Raw genomic sequence first — 21,380 nt, forward strand, 5'->3', positions numbered from 1 at the left:
TATATATATTATATATATAATTATTTATCTTTTGAATACGCTTTCAGTGATGAATTATAGTTAGGTATATTGTATATTATAATGACAGTGTTTTTTGATCCTTTCAAAGTCATTATAAACGGTTTATTGCTTAAAACGTATACATATAGTATACGAATTACAAAAAAAAAAAAGTAATTTTGTGAAGGATGGGTTTCCGAGCGCTTCATCCCCATCACCCTTGTCACTATATATAATATTATGCTTTTGGTTTATGACATTATTCGAGTTATAATATTATATATACTAAACGATTGGAAAAATGTTGAAATAAATTATGTGTATACTGTATACAAATGCACAAAGGCGGAAAATATTTTTGATTGTCTATGTATTATGATAAACTACAGTTTTGGAAAGTAAGAGACTGTTTGATTAATGAACTATACTTTACTATACGATATACATAATAGATAATACTCACGAACACCTTAATAATTTATATTAAGTACAAAGTTAACTACTAACAATCATGTTATTTTCATGAAACATTCCAAAACAAATTTGTGTCGCGACGATAAAATAATTATATAGGTAGGTAGGTGCCAACTTAACATTATTTAAAACAGAACAATCGTTTCAGAATTAATAGGTATCTCGATTTGTTAACAAAATAATATTCAAAGATAAATAATTACCTTTAATTTATTATACACGGTTTATACCACTCTATCGCAACCACTGTGTAGTAACAAACAAAATCTAAATAAATTATCGGGAGCCGAACGAAAAGAGTTATAAGTAATAATATTTGGGGCATGAATTGTGTGTTTCAGGTGAGAGGGCGGGGGTGACTAACTGTGTCGACCATCGCCATCGAGTCGCGGGTCATTGACACGATTCGTCAATAAAAATTTTAAGAAACGAAAGCGTTTCCGCGTAACGTCAATAATATCGATATCCACATTATTATAGTTATTTTTAGACTTTTCCAGAAACGCAGATTCTACGAACCGACCGAGCAAGCGCATTGGTCGGCAGTGGTTTCTCGAGTTCTCGACGTTTATTATATCGTAGTCAGTCCCTATTTTGATCGTACTAAACGACAAGACAAGTACCAACATTTTACTATTAATATGACTACGATTTTTAACGATTAAATCCCGAACCAAAACCCTATTCGCAGAAGAGAAATTAAAATATCGTTCCTTGGCTACAATTTTTTTCTTAAAACGTTCATTTATAATTGATTATAGGTGGGTTAATACCTACAAGAACGGCGTTACAATAATAAAATTACGATATTAGAAAATTATTGTAGGCTGTGTTATTATTAAAGTTACAGCCGAAGCGGTGCATGTGCAAACGTCGATGGAGATTTGTTGCTACCCGCGAGTCATAAAACGCTGGGTTTTCGACAGTTTTGGGCCCCTACGGTGGGGGTGGGGGGAGGAGGTTACGGGTTACAGCGTACAAGGGTCCGAACACATTCCGACCGCGACGGGCGAGCATACGAATTCTCACCGTTTTTCCTTTGTCCACCGTCGTAATAATAATAGTAATATAATAATATGTGCGAGACGACGTCTCTCGTTATTGGTAAACGAATATTTCCCACAAAACATTCCGCCGCGCGCGACCTTGGGCTTTGACGACAAGAGAGGACCAACCCGATTAGACCACAGCTGCTGCTGCTGTAGGGACGACAACGACAACGGTGGATCGGCGGAGGGAAACCGAACAACCGATTGTAGTATTTGTATATTACTTATATAGTTATATAATATTATTGTCATTAGATTTTCGCTCGTCGGAAATTAAATGCGAAAAGTTATGAGTTGTATTCCAATTTTTATCCACTCCTCGCAAGTCGTGCGGTTACCCATTAGTTAACATTAATTATATTTCATCTGTGTGCTCGATTATTATTGTTATTTAATTTAAAACAGTCATTACTTATCACTTATTATCATCGTCGTCCATCGCAGTCATCGCGGCAGTTATCTATTTCTGAATATTCGGTAAATAATACCGTGGTTAATACGTTGGTTGGAAATTGCTTTTCACCATTTATTTTTTATCTTGAATATTATTTTATGCAAGTGTCTGAGATAGCTTACATACATTAAATTCCGCAGAATAATAAAGCATATGGGATATAAAATAATGATCTTATAGTGATGTATACCTGTATACCTAAATAGGTATGTGCTAAGTATTTTTATATTTCATAGTAGTCAGTACAATACATAATAATATGAACATTATTAAAAGGATGCACGTGCTGTATCTGCCTTACAAACATACATTACAGAAAATTTTCATTCAGTAGAACCAATTGTGTGTAGTGAACTTTAATATTAGAATGAATTACCAAATTTAAAGATACAAACATTCTCTGTCCTTAAGTGTTTTTTTTTTTGGCATATCGAACAATCGTTTTATCATTTGTGTTGTGTTTTTGTCAAAAAAATTAGGAACATTTTTTAAAAATAGGATGTGATGTAACTGAATTGTGTAAACAGTTTGGAGGCAATAATGACTTTGAACAAGTATGCAAAAGAACAAAAAAAAAAAATGTTCGGTGAAAGTAATTTAGAAAATATTATTGAGTCTACTGTTAAAAATTTAAAATATAATGCATATTTCGTTATCTCGGACACATTAAATAAATACATTGAAACATCGTTTTCAATAATTCTCTAACATTATTAAAAAATTTGAAGTACTTCATACAAAGAAAATGTCCAAAGAAAACATAGATGGAAACCTTGTTTCTACTAAACATATGTCAAGTGTTATGAAATTGACATAGAAATGAAATGGATAAAAAATTGGATTACCGTTCATTTTGTCTGGTTTACCATCGAATTTATGATGAAATTGAATCTTTAAAATTAAACGAAGTACTGAAGTTGATCGTTCATGATATCTTGGAACATTGTTTCTTCGTATCTAAATTTATATACTTTGTATAAAATATTTTATATATTTCCAGTCAATACTTCAACAATACAACTGCAGAAAGAAGTTGTAGTGGGTTAAAACTTCTCAAAATATTTTCACTCAACTATAGCTAAAGACCGGCTAATAAATTTAGTAATATTGAACAGTAAGCAATATAGCACAAAAAATTGATTTTAATTATGTATTAAGTAGATACATTTGTGATAATGAAAAAGTATAACAAATTATTGTAATGTTGTTTATTTTTGCATACTTTTAACAATTATTTTTATTTTTATATATCATGATAAAAATATTAACTTTATTTATGTATTATGTATTATTTTTGTATTAAATAAGAATTTAGAACTACCTTCTATTATGGAAATGAAAACAGTCATTAAAAATTAAAATAAATAAATATGCTATAACTATATGTATAAAAATAAAATAATAAATATGTAAAATCCATTATCGAAATTTAAAACATTTAAAATTATTAAAATATTCCAAATAAATTTATTAAATGTGTATAAATTTTAATTTAATGTAGCAAATAAAATAAAAATTAATTAATAATACTTTAAGTTTGTAAATACGTTTTTAAGTTTACTTAAAAATTATTTATAATTATGATTTATGTCTTGTTACATTGAATGTTGGTATTAAAATGTGATATAAATATTAAATAAGGTAAATCGCGATTGACTTTGTAATAAATATAGACATACCTATTTATAGTAAACATAGTTGGTTGAAGCTTTTTCACAGTGACCTCTTATAAATTAGGCAAACTCGCTGCAGTAAGTACTAATATCCTAGATATAGTATAAGTTGTAATATTCATTTCTTTTAACGTCACGAGTTTATAATATAGTTTTAAGTGAATACTTAAAATATATTTATTTATTTATTTAATATGCATTAAACATTGTTACATTGGAATAAATTACAAATATTGTAAATTTGCATAATTGTATAATATTTGTATAAGTGAGTACAACTAAGTACATGACTTAGTTGTATGACGAATATAGCTAAATACATAATTTCAAATGTTGATCAAAAAATTAAATCCAAAATTATAATGCATTATAATGGAATTATAATACATTTAAAACTTTAATATAAAGTAAAATAAATAGAGTATTTTTTAAATGAATATTTTTAACCAGACTTGAAAAATTTATTTACACTTTACGATATCCCTTCAATTTTCAGTATAATATCTGCTAAAACTAATACAAATATTATGAACTTACAAAACACAACTTACTGTATTAATTTTTTCAACTTTAAACACTTTAAAATTCAAAAGTTATACGGACATTTTAAGTTTTATGCAGTCATATTTAATAAAACTCAGTAAAATTTATCAATAAAATCTTCATGAATAAAAATATATATTTTTTCCAACAGAAATTATTACTATTTTAATATATTAAAATAATATTCAACGTTCTTAAAAATTATTTATTTATCATTTTAAATTTTTGCTCTTGTATAGGTATATATTAAAACAATATTGTTATTAAAAAAAAACTATAATTTATGATGATTTAAGTCGTGTATATAAAGTAAGTTGCTTATTAGGGATTAATAAATTAAAAAAAATATCTATCTTGAATATATTTGAATAAATATATAGAAAACAAGAACTTTTTTTTTAAGTATAATCTTGGTTTAAAAATGATATAATATATTAATATTTTAATCACATATTATAATACAATGTAAAAAACATTTTTAATATCATTACCTTGAATAAAGACAAATGTGCAATAGATACTATACTTCACGTCCATTACTTTATTTCATTTTTTATGAAACGTATACAATTTCTCATTAACATATTACATTATACATTAATTACCTACATAATATATGTATGCATTGTAATTAAATCAAAATTCTAAAATACAAGCTTTTGTAAATATATATAAAATGTAATTAATCTTCAATAAAACATGAAATATACCCATATATTCTAATTTTTTTTTAGTTTTTCATTTATTCAACATTTTTTCTCGTATATTTAAAAACGTAATGATATTGAAGATATTATATATTTCTATTGATTAATTTTATGTCAAACAAGTATCTTATAATTTATTATATTCATATATTATATTATATTTTATAATGTTTACAAATTGTTCTTGAAATCATTATATTATATTTTAGTATTACAGACTTTATTATTTTAGAACTACCAAATTTTTTAATGTCTGTAATCTGTATTATGATTAATATCTTTAACTTACAACATATTATAGTAATAAAATTAGAGTGAAAGAAAGGTACTTAATTGTTATTTATAGTACCTATGATATGTGCATCATGCACATTATTTAAGTTAATCAAATCGGTTTACGGAAATAATAATATATAATATTATTATGTAGTGTGTACAGTAATAGATATAATGCTTTCAGTGTGCGTTATATTGGATAGGTACGTGGTACATAGAACTTATTTCAAGATGAAGAGTAATTCAAACACATATCAGACAATAATATACTATACAAATAATACAAATAAATTGACAGATTAATGTGAACATGTATACCTACTTAGAGTATGTCTAACTTATTGAAATTGTGTTATTACATGAAAGACTTTAAAAAAGTCTTATATTATATATTTACTTATATTTTTATACATACGTCAGCTATATATTTGATATTATTATACTTATTTTTTATCATCACAGTTTCAAATACAGACTGATTTAACAGTCATGCTCAATGATAGTCTCATTTTTTTTAACAAAGAATTTATTCAAATTTTGATTCTTGGAATTTTTAGTTTTAAGTGAAAAAAGCTAGAATATATGTCCATCTGAGAGTTACTCGTGATCCTCATAATAGCCAATGTGTTTAAGAGGGTTCTGCGGTTTTTCTAATAAAAAATAAGCACTTATTCATATTGTAAATTGATAAATAAATGATTATATTTTTAAATGTCGATGTACTTATTCTATATAGGTACCTAAATAAAGATTTAAGCAGGTAGATTTTGAGTTATTAAATTTTAAATACTATTGTAATACGTACTGGTTTAAAAGATATTATTGAAGCTAAGATGATTTAAAAAATATTATAAATTTAGATACTCTTTGAATTGTATATACATTTAAGTATTTAACAATACTCAATAATACGATTCTCAAGTTTATTTAAAAGTTCCAAAAACTATAGTTTGAATAGAAATTTACTAAAGAGTAAAGAATCAAAAAAGGATAGTATGCTTAGTGAATCACCCTGTAAACCTACGACATAGCTATACGTTATTACTATATAAGAACAAACGAAGCGTTTTATCAGCTGACACATAATATTATAAAGTCAGTGAGTCGTGGTGGCGTGGTGAGGGTTGTGAAGACACCAATATTCAATTAATGACGCAGTGGGGGTGGCAATAGTGGTATTTCATCAATGGCGGTTTTTCATTCTATTATCGTTATAATAATACTATTATATGGATATTAGTTGAAAATAACAGATGTATTCACCTTTTCTTCAACGTTGGTGTTAAAGTTTTTGAAAAGTGAAAAAAGTAGTTTTGACAATAATAATAATGATTACCTAATAAGTAATAACAATAGTTTATTTAATTAACTAAAATTGATCACCTACTGAATACATTCAACATAACTATTTCTAAAGCATCTAAATTGCATAAATCCTCCTTAACTAATCCAGTGTAAATTTCTAATACATGAAAATAAAAATTTGTCCTTTAAAAACTAATAAATTCAAGATATTTGATTTTCATTTATGGTAAAGTTTAATTATTGTATTATTGTCTAAACAACCAAACTAATTTTTGAATTTTTTGAAATAAACACCATCTAGACGTTATTCATTATTAAATATATGACTGTATACATTTCGTCTTTAGTACAGAGTATTGATAATACTATTGTATTATTTGTATTACCATTATAGCGATTATTATTTTGTTCACTCGGTCGGTTCAATTCGAAAATCGCAACCCATTCCGCGTGATAATACAATAATAGTAATAATAATAATAATACGAGCTTAGCTCGTTGCGGCTGCAGTGATGTACCCATATTTGCCTTTTTAAATCTGCTCGTATGTATCAGTTTTATATTCGGAAATCGAGGAGTATTGAAAACCTGTATTATAATATCACGATTATATTTTATATATATTATTAGGATAATGCTCGTAATTGGTACATAATAAGTAAATTTTTGTGTGTCGCGGACGAGTAGCTGCGGTCGTGTGGGTGGCGGTGGAGATGGTTGTTAGATGGCGGTAGAGAAGCGTTTTATTATTACGCTTCGACTTCCCCTCCTCCCCACCGCGGCCGAATGTACCTCACCACCGCCGCCGCCACCCCAAACGGCGCGATCCTCTGTGTCAGGATAGGCGTGCGTCGCACGGCGTCGGAAAACGCGCGCGAATCGCGTCCGCCCGCCACCGCTGTCCAATCCGTCGTAACCGCCGCCGCGCGCGTTGACACAACCCGACAACGGTCGCGTTGCCGCGGCTGCCGGCAGTAGCACATTGGCCGATCGGCCGTACGTCGCGTCCCTCGTCCGTCTCGTCCGTCCCGTCTCGTGCGTGTGCGGCATTTACGTGTGGTTATACCGACTGGCGTGCGATTTTTTTTTCCCGTTCTCGTTTGCGATTTCGTCGTCGTCCGATTTGTGCGCGCGTGTGGTTTTCTGTCGGTTTACAACACTTGAAACGTTCGTGTTGTGTATGGAAATAAAAACGAAAGGAACCATTTCATTTCCGTTCGGATATATTGCCCGACATCCGAATAAGTAAACACACCGCGTATTTTCCGCACGCATATACCTACCCTACACGTATATTATATTATACTCACGAGCGTGTGCCGTCCGACGACATGGAACGATTCAAAGTGATGAAAGCCTCCGGGTCGAAACACAGCCTAAACAAGTATTACGGTGCCACCGCCGAGGACATGGAGAACACAGCCGGATTGCTGGAGATGACGAGCGTGCTGGGCAACTCGCAAATCGACGAGAACGCTTCAGGTAGGACTGTTCATTACTGTAATATATTATTATATTTATTATAGCTGTTAATATTATAATATGATAATATGATAGTACCTACTTTAATAGCCGTCCTAATATTGTTACTGGCTAAGTACTATATATAGGTTTAAAGTCTTGCAAACTATTATAAATTAGTAATATAATTATACTTAAGATATACCTATTTTTATAAGGGTTGGGTGATAATACTTTATTGCCGATATCTGGTATGTATATATATAATCGATACGAAACTAATTTACGTTAGTTACCTACATTAAAGAATTAACAAACCATATTTTTGGAAAATATCATTTGTAGAAAAATACAAAAACTATAATTTATCATATTAGTATTAATTATTTATAGATAAATGATTGTATGCATTTGTAATAATTTACTAGTGGGTTTTTTCTTAATATTGATTTAAATAACTGAATAACTGATCTGGACTAAAATCAATATTATCAATATTATTTATATTGAATATTGTTTTATGTATTGGCCCTTGCCTAATTTGCATGTATCATCGTAACTTAGAACTATTTTTTACAAAGCTAAAATGCTTTCGAGGACTAAAATATGAGAACGATGTTATTGTGTTACACAATACACTTTATATTGAACTCGATAATAATAAAATGTACTATGTAGGACATATATTATATAGGTAACACAATATTAATATATTTTATATGTATCGGACGAAACATACGTCATAATGTGAACTACCCTGTCCATGCGGGTGGAGACGCCTCCGTAGAACGCGCATTGTAGATAATTATTATACCTAACATTGTATCCGATTGCGTGTGCGTGATAAAAAAAAATTAAATTAAATTAAAAATTAAAATGATTAGTTTTCCGAGGAGTATTCTTTTCTATCTATCTCTTTTTCTCTTTCCCTCTCTCTTTTTCACTTAAAGTGTCATGCGATGTTCGGATCAACAGGTTCCTAGCAGTAGATGTGAGGTGTGAGGTAGGGTTTTTGCAATATTTATTTCAAATTGCTTTTGATTCAAAACGTTCATCTTAACGTTCCAATTTGATATTCCTCTGTATTGCGTACTGTTTTTAACGAGCGTTCGTGCGTAAATTTCGAAGTGTAGATTTTAACCTCGGTTTTAACTATTGTAGGGGATGGTGGATGGTACCTACATAATAAGTAGACAAAAATAAATCTAAGAGAAGATAATAATAATGTTATCCATTATTATTTTTATGATGGTTAAATATAATACATTTCCTTTTTTACGCTATAGTACTATATTAGGTATTTCTAGGTTGCTTTATGATTTTTTTTTTTGACAAAACAAACGATTTATGAGAAAATGGATTCACATATTGTGTCCACAAAAGTTTTGTTATTATTTTCGTAATCGTTGGTCTTAGTGAATTAACATTTTATTTTCAAAACCCCAGCATAACAAAATGAAAGCGTCAAATATGAGATTATATTGTTATTTATATACATTTAGTTTGTTTAAAAAGTAATAGTTTTATACTCAAAAGCATATTATTATGGCATTTAAAAATTGAATTCAATGTTATCCTTATCAGGCATAATATATTATAATACCTAATAATACCTATAATATCTAATAGTTTTATTAATTCTTCTATAAAAAATCACCCAAAATCATCTTCAAAACACAAAACACATCTTCACAAAAATATATACTTACCTATACGCGAACCCTCTCTCTTCTCCACAAAAAGGTTTAAAAGAAAACGATGCCGTGACATTCTTCCCACTTAATGAAAAACGTGTAATCTAATGCCACAAGAAGTGTCGTCAGTAGGTGGCTTCTCAAATTCAATCCTCGTGTTATTATATACCTATATATATATATATATATATTATGCTTTTCATACGCAATTTGTATAGATTGTAAAATTGAAATAAAATTATTTTACTGGAAAATATTATTAAAACTTGAATTTTTATTTCAATAACATTTCTAATTTATTATGGCTACTGTTGTGTGTATACTTGTGTTTGTGTTCTAATTAAACTGCAATTGCCTGATTGACATCATTTGGCGTCATTGTTCAGTTCCGGTGATAATATTTGATAGGTAATATTGGTCATATTTTTATGATTGGTTAAACTTAAGTTACTATGGAAAATGTAAAAACTTTAATCTTCTTTGTTGTCCGTCCTTGTGAGAGAATCACATAGTCGTACAGAAGTACTGAGTACTTATGTAATTTCCAGTTCGCGGAAAATATATATAACATCCGAAAAGTTAGAATTCAAGAATTGGAATTCCCTAAGATTGAAAGATGGTTCACATAGACACACATAGTAGATCTTTATCTTGATATTGATGGTATTGGTATTGGGTCTGTAAAACCGTCCAATGGTTCAACCACTAAGCAATCAGTAGCGAAAATTGTACTTTTTCTTAGTTAAGGACGAAGAAGATTAAAATTGTTTTTATTTAATTTTGTTAGTTTAACATTTTTCAAATATTTAGTAGGTATTTTTATTTATGTTTACATGCTACTTGTTAAGTATTTTTACAATTCTTCTTTTTATTAGGTAATATTCTTGAAAGGCTTGCCCTGTGTAGGGGTAAGGCTGGTAGCGGAGAAGGCAGAATGTTGTGTATATATTTTGGATTCTGGGGGGAGTGATAAATATATTTAATTTTTTATATTTTATTTTGTGTACACAATAAATAGTTGAAAAATGCTTTAATGTTCAACGTTAAAGGGAGGTTTCTCTATTTTGCTCGCTATTTTGTCACTAGGCTACTAGAGTCGGGGCTAAACGTATGTGCGGTTGGTGACTCTACCTACCTCGAGGTGATATTACTCAAGATAGTGTTCAAATACAAACAACTGTTGGTGGGATATTTAAAAACAAATATTTTTACTAACCTTTTTACCGTCTTTTTTATCACAAGTCTGTAGATTATTCAGTTCTATTTATTATCGGTTATAATGGTTATATTATCAATCGTATTAATTTTACAAAACAATAAATTATTATATATTTTATTATCTTAGATTCTGAATGGAGTGATGAATGCATTGATTTTACAATGATGTTTTTTTTTTTTAATTTTTGAGTAGTTATAGTGCTTTGATTTTTGACTTCAGTCCCACTTTGAAAAGGAACATGAATCCCGTTGGTACTTTGGGGGGGGAGGGGGTCAAAAGTAAAAAATGTCCAATAGTTTTCAAAAGCGTCAGAAAAAACCTTGAAAAAGTAACGAAAAATGGGAATTTTTAAGCATAACTAGTTTTTTTATTTTGCTGTAACTTAAAAACGGATCATTATAAATACTTGAAATTGTTATAAAATTTTTATATTGGCGTTATCTATTTATGATTAAATTTTTATTTTTTTACGAAATTGCATAAAATAACTATTTATCCTAAAACGATTTAAAATATTTGTTGTTATTCAAAAAGTATAAGTTGTAGAAACTAGAAACTGGAAAATTTCATCAGTAGTTAAAAAAAAAAGATTACAATTTAAATATAGGTAATAATATAATATATCCTAGACTGACAAATTATCTCTGTTTAGAATTGTTTTTCGTGTACAATGATACCTGTCATTGCATTCAAATTTAACACATCCATTATAGTGACCTACTCTCCACCTCTACTCTAAAGCAGAGCGATACCCCCTTGTCCACCTTTTTTTATCCTATACATTTGAAACTCGCGTAGTAACATTACCTAAAATATTAGATTTTAATTTTTTGGTGACGTTAGGAGGTGGAGTTACCAACCACATATACACTTGGAATCGAAAATTGGGTAGTACATTTAAACTCATTAGTGATTTCACTGCAAATGTATTCACGGTTGCTCTTTATAAATCTATTTTCAGACGAAGTTAGTCCATATGTACAGTGAGTTGTATCTCAATTGCGTGCTTAAAATTTTAGAATTTTTTACTAATGGCCAGTTTTTACCGAATTGCATATACATATATCATATAGTAAATATATCTGGCTAGTAAATTTGGTTTACAGTAATGTATATTTTATTAATGGAACTTTAATATTATAGATTAAAGTGAATTTTCAATGATCTATATAAAACAATACATTGGCATTCAGATCGCTTAATTTAAAATTATTTTACTACGTAGATTCTGAGCAGTACGATCTTATAATGATGTGAATCATCCTTTCAAAAAATGTTTTTGATTTATGCAGAATAATTAACATTGTTATTGATCGATAAAACGAGTAATTTCGTACAAATTTGAACATTAAATGTGTATAAAAAATAACTGTCTACAGAATTTTTAGATTTCATGGTTTCAGTATTCAGTATGAACTACTTATGAGGAATATTAAATTACATGTTAAAGCCATAGATATAAAACGGAAAGTTCTTAAAAATGTCTAACTAAAATTTTATTATTCTTTAAAGTAAAAGTATGGATTGTAGCGGAATAAATTTATAATTTTATATTCCTATACTTAGATTTCTTGAATACATATTATTGCTCTATGGCAATAATATCAGAAACATTAATTATATAATAATCTGAATTGACAATTTGTTCTACAACTACATTTATACTTATTTATAACATTATAACTAAGTAGTTATATAGGTTGAGATACCGTCATAATCGTTTATCGTATACAATGATACCGTTTTGAATTCTAATTTAACATATTCATATTGATGGCCCTCTCGATACCTTTTATGGTACTATATAGCACAGTAGTACACATTTTACCACCTACTGTATAGCGGAGAGATATTCAATTGTTCACCTATTATGTTGTTTGATTTTTACAAACTAAAACTTTGAATCGAAATATTTTATCGAATACATTATTGCATACGTTTATTTGTATATATACATGTATTTTTTTTTTAATTTTAAAATTTTCGATATTTATAAATCTGAGATTTTTTACTGAATAATTATTATTAAATATTTCATTCGTATTTTGAACAAATCCGTTCTGTTGAAAAAACCACGCATGCAATTTAATCTTGATAATAATTTTAGCACGTAATTCGGAAATATCGGCTCAATGATAATGGCATCAATTGATTGGAGAAGAAAAATATTGCAGATAATGAAATACAGTGTAATTTTATACCCCCAGAGCCCTATCGGCCCCTCACTTACAGTGGGTTATGGGAAGCAGTTGTCATGTCTGCATGACATTTAGACATTTAGTTTAGACTTCTGTTAAAACTCTTCTCAATTTTTATGAAATGGTTACACTTCTATTTAAAATAAAAGCCATCATTCTTGAAATTCCACTGATTTTTAAATTTAATAGACCATCAAACTATACTGATTTAACATCAGTGCATTTACTTATACGGGTAGACCTTATTACCCATATGATTTTCCGGAATGTCTCCGCAATAAATTACATCATTGACAATTGATTAGTAATATCGTTCAAGGATTCCGAATACGATGGAATATTGAGTACTTACCACAATTCTTAGCTCGTGGAAAGTGGACAAAACTAATCCGAAACAAAGATTGTCCACTATTACTCTCAGCACTTATGCGAGGACAGTGAATAGTATAATAATATCCCTGAGATGTAAGATAAAGATCCCAATAAGTCATGAGAGGTTGTGTTTTTGTGCTCCATGACCACCCAGAGATGTTACTGGGACGCTTAATGCCAAGTCATGCGAGGTTACTGTTGCGATTTCACATGCCAATGTTCTTTGTTACGTCACATTGAAACTTCCGTAGCAGTCAGGTTGGGACTACTCATCACTGACTTCGCATGAGTGCACATAAAAAATGAATATCCAGGAAAAAAAGAAAAAAGTTCTTGATGGGGGGGGGGAGCATGGGGATATCGTCTACTCAGGTGAGATTCGAACCCGGTACTCCTACTAACTTAATGAACACTATGCCTAACCTACTGGACATGCTACTGAGATACATTCGTGATGGTATTGTAGAGTATTTAGAGTGTTTAGACTCGTGTAATGTAATCAGTATAAGACTACCTCAAAAAGATCTACCGTGCATTTTAGTTTGAAAGACCCTTATTTAAAACAGTTTAAAATATTTTATTATGTAGTGAAGACTCAAGATTGAGGCTTACCGTGCAATTGCTCATATCTACATCATTGGCTATGTATCATATATCCCTGAATATAGTGACTACATTGTAGTCACGCTAAATTTTGTAGAATGGTTGAAAGGTAACTTTTTAAATTGACCTTTATTGACAACTGTAGCTTTATTCTCAATAAATCTGTGGACTTTGTTGTTCTCTGCAGTCTTGTAAAGTATTTTCAAATACTTTTTAAGTACCTAGGTACTGTAATACGCATTCTAAATATATTTGAAAAAAGTATTTAGACACAGTAGGTATAGGTAGATTCAAATATATTCTGTTTTCAAATACTTTTTTCTACTTCATTTTTTATATTTGTTTGTTTTTTAAAGTTAGATAGACTATCTATAAAGTTTTTGAAACCATAAATTTTACAATAATAATAAATAGAAGAAATAGGTAAGTAGGTAGGTAAATGTATAATTAAATTTTGTTTTAAAACGTAAGTTACAACCTGATTTAACTTAGTTACCTATTTATGTGCTTATATAATTCATTTTCCCTTTCAGTTTTATGTGATGTATAAGTGACTTCTCGGAGAGATATAATGATTAATAATTAAACCATGTAACTTCTATACAAAGTCACACAAATATTATCTCAGAGATTTTTTACCGCGAGTTCTTTGGGACTTCAAAAATTATTTATAATAATTTTTAATTTATTGAATGGTACATAGAAGTTCAAATGTGCACTTACATTTTATATTACTTGGTGACTTTGCATGGATGTGAATCTTGCGTTATTGCACATAGTATGATTTCTATGAGATGTTACAAAGGATGTAACATGTACATCCTTTATTTGAAATCCCTTGGATATGAATTCTAATAACTAATTTTTAATAATTATTTTTACGTTCATAAGACATTGTCAGGATATTTTATTTGAGATGTTAAATTATATTAATTTAGAATATTTTAGATACGTATTATAGATGTTTGTTGCGAGGTTGCATTTAAGATTATAAATTGACCATCTCTGCGAAGTGATGTTACTCGCATGGCACAGTGGGATAGTTGATAAACTTAAATTATGTTTTGTTGTTTTGTCGTTTGTTATTTATTTTTCATGAAAGTGGTGTATCTAAAACAAATGAAAAAAAAAATGTTTAATTAATTTGTCTCGGTACTCCTAACCTAAAATATGATATTTGACTTATCACATTTTATTACACATTTAATATAATATGATCAATCAAATTATGCATGTTTTACACTGACAACATGACATATTATTACTTATTAGTGACTTTAGACACTAAAATATTATATTCAATGTCAGCTAAATTGAGAGTTAATAATTACTTATGTATAACAACAGGTGTCGGTATTCAGACACAAATTATATATTTTTTAATTGATATCGATAACTATATCAATCTCTCTTCTACTCCTCACTTCTAAGTTCAAATTACAGCAAACTAACCTTTGGTTTAAGTGTACAGTACTTTTCAGTCAATTCCTGAAACTGTCCTAAGTTATTCTTAATAGTGATTGGTAACATTATGAACTTTATATATTACTTATAAATATATATTATTATTACTATACATATAAAGCCCGTGGGCCAAATCGGTCGTCCAGGCGTCAATCATTATTTGGTCCTAGGAAGTATTCTCACTTAAATAATTTAATAAGTTATCTAACTAATCAGATTTGACTATCGAATTATGTATTTTGTCTCCAGTTATAAAATTAATTTTATTCTTAAGAAGCGAAGTACTTTTAAATTTTGAGAAAATTGAGGAAACTGTTGGCTGTTGTATCGTTTTTTTTTTACTAGAAGATGACGTGCTCTAATGTACATGGTTAAAATTTATGTATAGGTGTCACTTTAAACAGGATTTTTTCTTTATTTTTGTTAGTTTATTTATTTTTGTACGAAAAAATGTATGGTATAATCATTTTTAACAAAATATTAACATTAAAAAAAATTACCATTTTTTAATAAATATAATAAGGCTTTTTTAGTTATATTAATATATTAGTTAATGATTTCTTTTCTTGAAATTTTTTTTTATTGATTTCATACCTACCATACAATCTATGGCATAGATATTGATGTATAAATTGGCATTTTTATATTAGTTTTACATAATATAATGTACCTACTATATTCTTTATGTATAAGTTTAACTTTATTTAGTCAGATTTTTGTATTTTATAGTGTATTTATTTAATGCTATAAGTTGTAAACACATGGAGATTAATTCAGTGTATATCACATTAAAAATATTAGCCATTAATCCAAGAATAGCCAGAGCATTACCATATTTCAACCTTTTAAATTAAAATACATTGTAATTTAAGTATTATTTAATATTTTTTTTAATATTATTAAGTAAAATAATAATTTTAATTATTTTGTTTTACCTAATTCAAAAATATTATTTGTGTAAAATTGAAAATTTTACGTATTTCATTATATTTTATATTCATGCAATAATATTTTCAAAACAAGTAGGTTAATAATGGTTATGGTTTTTTTAAAGCTATTGCCCACCACTAACATTATTATTATTATTTCTCACACCATTCTACAGTAAGGTGGTATTGACTAAAAAGTTAATTACAATAATAAAAATATATAAATTTATAAATATTGTAAGAATTATTCAATATTAATAATAAATAAATATGCAATGTTCACGGTAAAAATAAAATAAACCTACCGAAACACTAATAGTAAAATCAATTATTTTAGTTACATTACTTTAATAATGATTTATCACTGAATTCAAATTTAACACACACGTAATATATGTCTCTTGTGACTTATTCAATGACTGATACATTCAACACCTCTACATTAACTATACGGCAGAATGGATACATACTTTCTTTTGATGTGCTAAATTAAATAGTATCTCAAAATAATTATACACTGTAAAATTCCCAGTAGGATAAAAATAAATAATATACAGTTATAGATAATATACAATTCTTTTAGTTTATTGGCTTTATTACTTATATTAAACTTACAATGAGATAAAGTTTTTAATATTCCTTTTAAAACCCAATAAATAATTTAATGATATCAAAGCTTACTTTTTCGCTATATAATACTAGATGAAATACTAGATGAAATAAATTCACAACAATTAATTTTCTTAATAATACTTCTATGTAGTATTTAAATTTAAAATGTTTCTTGTAATACTTACAAATGCTATTGATTGCATATTTTATACGATTGTTACTGATTACTATAAAATAACAATTTTTAAATTTTGGCCATTGTTTGATATAATAAATTGAAATATTATTGATTTACTGACAACAATAATCATCTTCAGAAAATTTAAACTAAAAAATACACTCCGAATTATAAATCTCAACTAAAAAACCCATATATTTATTTTATTTTATTCTTCAAGAAGATCATAAGCCCTATATTACCTATATTATATTATACATCAGTAATTAACTAACATTATGAGTTTTCATAAATTTATCTATTGATATTGTTATTTTTTTTGGAAAAGTTACGAAGAAGCAATATAACCATTTACGTATATATTATTTTTTAAGTTCATAATCCTGACTTTTTTTACTATTACCTAGTGTATATAATAAATGTTTTGTATGTTGTACATGCTTATAATATAGGTAAATTACCTTAAATATACTTAACAGTTAACACGTAATGTTATATCATTAATTATTGACGACGTTAGTCATGTTTCTTTTATTATTCTTATTTTTAGAAATAATATGTCCATAAGTCCTAATTGTGTTCTAGGAGTCTATTTATTTAAACTCAAGGATGTTATTGCTTGGCTTCATTATATATTTAATTTAATAAATCATTAGAGTCTCTACAATTTTTTCCTTTGCACTCAAAATTAATTATATATTATCATATAACATCATCAGTTATTTCCCCATCACAATTTTATTTCATATATCTAAATTATTCATAATGGAAGTAGGTAATGGATTACAAATTGTATTCGTTCTGCTATCGACCATATTCTTGTTTTTTAAAAAACGGTATACTTTTCCTTGAGAATCTACAAATATTCTGTATTCTCATTTATTTGCATACGCTCGTATATATTTTTTTTACTAAATAAATAATATTCCTATTAAACCTTGAGAGAAATAAATTTCATGGCGAATAGAAATATATCTAGTCTAGCAAGTATCGGATTGGTTCCAATCCGAAACCTCGTTATAGTTGAGGATTGTGACAAATAGCAATATTTTTCATAAGCTAATCAGACGATTATCGTTGTGCGGCAGAGATTTTGGTCTTCCGCCAGAAACATTATTACGTGGAGTATAAATCTATGACTTGGACTTTATTCTCACATATACTATCTACCTATGAAGTACACTGGTGTATATATTTGTAAGTAACTCTAATTTTTGGACTTAACGCCTTGCGCGTGTCCTCAAATACGGTGGCGTTCTTTGGGATTTCTTATATGATAAGTATACAAGACAATGACTCTTACTTTTTTCTGAATACTCCACCAATGTCTTGATTCTCTCAAGTGTCGTTGATCGCAGACATGTGTCTAATCTTTTATTTTTATCCAATATTTTCTGTGGGAAATCTGATTCTCCTACACTATCCCTTATTTCATTTAAAGTACTATCAAGTTATACTTGTTCACCTGTTACTTTCTTTATTCCTTAGTCTCTTTTAATAATTGTATTACTATACATCTAATGTAAATCACAAAAACGGCTATAATTTTTTTCATTTTAAGTTTAAATTAGTTATATACAACTACAAACTGATTTATATTTTGTAATCATCCATTACATTTTCGCATATAAAAATAAATATAATGTTGAATACTATCTTAACTAATTTAACTTGGTTATAAAATATAAATAAAAAAAATGATATAGGTAATCATAAACTTTTTACTCTCGACCGCATTTTATGCGTTTTGAAAAACGAGCTTCTAACTTTGAACTAACCATAATACATTTGACAAGTACCTAACAAATGCATTCATTGAGTTATTTTTTAATATATTTTATTCTTAACTCTGAAAAAACTTCCTTAATCAAACTAGAATATTGTTCTCAAATGATCTACGTATATTTAACGTGGACACGTAGTCACCATATTATGTTATATTATTATTTTTAAAAATGTTATTAGTTGTAAGTATTTAAATAAATAATTTATGAGTTGAGTGGAGTGCACCGGAATACCCCGAAAAAGGTTGCGGTTCACTACTCTAAATATCTAAACATAAAATACTTATAACTTTAATTAACTATAAGTTTTTTTTTAAATTTGATTTTTATAAAAGGTATTTTGTAGTCTTCAGAAAATAATTTTGTTTAGGAATATAAATTTAAAGAATACACGTTGAGTGCTGACCTTCAAACAAATAAAAACTTAAAAGATTAGTATGATAAAAAATATTTAATACGTTTTTTTCAAAAATCTTGTTTTGTAGTTCATTCAAATTATGTAAAACAATATTTTCAAAAATGTTAATAATTGTCGAGATATTAGTATTTACTGTTAAGAACTGTAACGTTGTTTATTTTTAGCAAACTTCATAGTTTTTTACATTATAATAAACTATAACATGTAGTGGCTAGTTATATGACTAATGTGTGCATTTTAACCTACATCTATATGTATATAATATAATATTATAGATATTTAAATTTAAAAACAAAACGCGAATAAAAAAAAAATTATAAATTAAATGAAAAAATAACATAATCTATAGTTTATTTAACATTTGGGATATGATAATTAATTACAGATAATAGGTATTAAGTACACTTTATTCTAGCAATGAGCATGTTTCTATTTATTTTTGACATTAAATACAAAAATGTGTTTCATGTAAAATGTAAATATAAATATTAAGTTTACTTAATAATAATAAATTAAACATGTGTTTCTTTAAATATTATTTTTAATAATATTACGAAAAATATGATTGTATCTATTTTTTTAATTATTATTCATTGTTAAAATATTACATATTTTTAAGTTTATTTTACGGAATAATCACTATAACAATTGAATACTTTCCAATGGTTATTAATTTAAGGCAACTACTTCTTTTTGCAAAAATAATTTTGTAGTATTTAAATGATTGAATCTAATAATAGAACCAATCAAATTTTCACGATTATTGGTAGTTAAAATTTTTATTAATTTTGAACTTATCATCGTATAAGTTTTATATTTTTGCATTTAAAATATTGATTTTTCAAACAGTTTGAAAGATTAAGTACTTAAGGTTTATATATGTATCGTCAATTATTATTAGTATTCGTATGATATTTGAAGCATCTTATTTTATTTTTATACAAGAAAAAAATTAAGAAATTTCACAATATGTATTGTTATATTTAGAATTGAGAATATTACAAATTGAGTATACTCAAACCACAAATGTATAAACATTTAATAATATGTTTATGTTTTAAATTTTTATTCATAGAATTATATTTTGCTTATTATTATTAATATTATTTTTTTTAATTTATTAAAAAACATCAACGAAAAACGTTTTGTTTTTTGGGTTTAGATTGTATTATATAATTGTAGTTGACTAGATATACAAAATTAACATCTCTATTATACTAAACGTGTATTCATAGTAAAATTCAGTAAATATAATAAACAATACACGCATTAATATTATGCATTATGCAATACATACTTATATATTATATAACTATATTTGTTAAATTTTGTTGTATTAGTAATTTTTTTGGAAAGTTAGTAAATTAGAGGAATTTTTTGTATATAAAATGATATACGATGTATATAACTATGTGCTAATACATTCGTGATTAAGTGTTTGAAAAATGGGATAATTTTACTTTTTAGTGAAATTTATTTAATTTATTTTCTAAATTTAAATTATCCAGTAGCTAATATAAAAAATGTTTGAAAAATAGTAAGAATTACAATATTTTATTAGTTGATAGTTCACAATGCAAAAAACATTCTTACCTAGTTACAACCATAATATCAGCTGTCTCGAATACAAAATTCCAAAGGAATATGCTATGTGAGTGTAGACGATTCTAAGACTAAAAAAAACGTGATATAGCCTATGGGAGTGTTGACAAGAAAATCCTTAAACTCTTTTCACGAAACTAGTAAAAAAACTCGTAAAAAAACGTTGTCATGTTTGAAATCTTGTTAGAAAAGACAGTGATGCGTGAATATACCATTTTCATATCGCATTTTTAAATTGTTGGATTTTTAGGTAACGCGTATCATATATTTTTTTAAATCATGAAATAGTTAAATACAACTTCCAAGTACAACTAGTATATGAAACCAATGCCCACGTTATATTAGAGTGGTATTTTTTTTTGTGA

General features: G+C 27.3%; 1 protein-coding gene across 1 annotated transcript in view; it reads left to right on the top strand.

Moving 5' to 3' along the window:
* The first annotated feature begins 7,467 nt into the window (after positions 1–7,467).
* Positions 7,468–21,380, top strand: part of LOC113555165 (solute carrier family 12 member 4) — a 255,848-nt gene continuing 241,935 nt past the window's right edge. The window contains exon 1 of the mRNA XM_026959520.1: positions 7,468–7,963. Within this exon, the coding sequence (XP_026815321.1) occupies positions 7,813–7,963 (151 nt within the window). The 5' untranslated portion in view covers positions 7,468–7,812. The remainder of the gene's footprint in view (positions 7,964–21,380) is intronic.

Source organism: Rhopalosiphum maidis, chromosome 2 (assembly GCF_003676215.2).
Source record: "Rhopalosiphum maidis isolate BTI-1 chromosome 2, ASM367621v3, whole genome shotgun sequence".
In the NCBI taxonomy this organism is placed as follows: Eukaryota; Metazoa; Arthropoda; class Insecta; order Hemiptera; family Aphididae; genus Rhopalosiphum; species Rhopalosiphum maidis.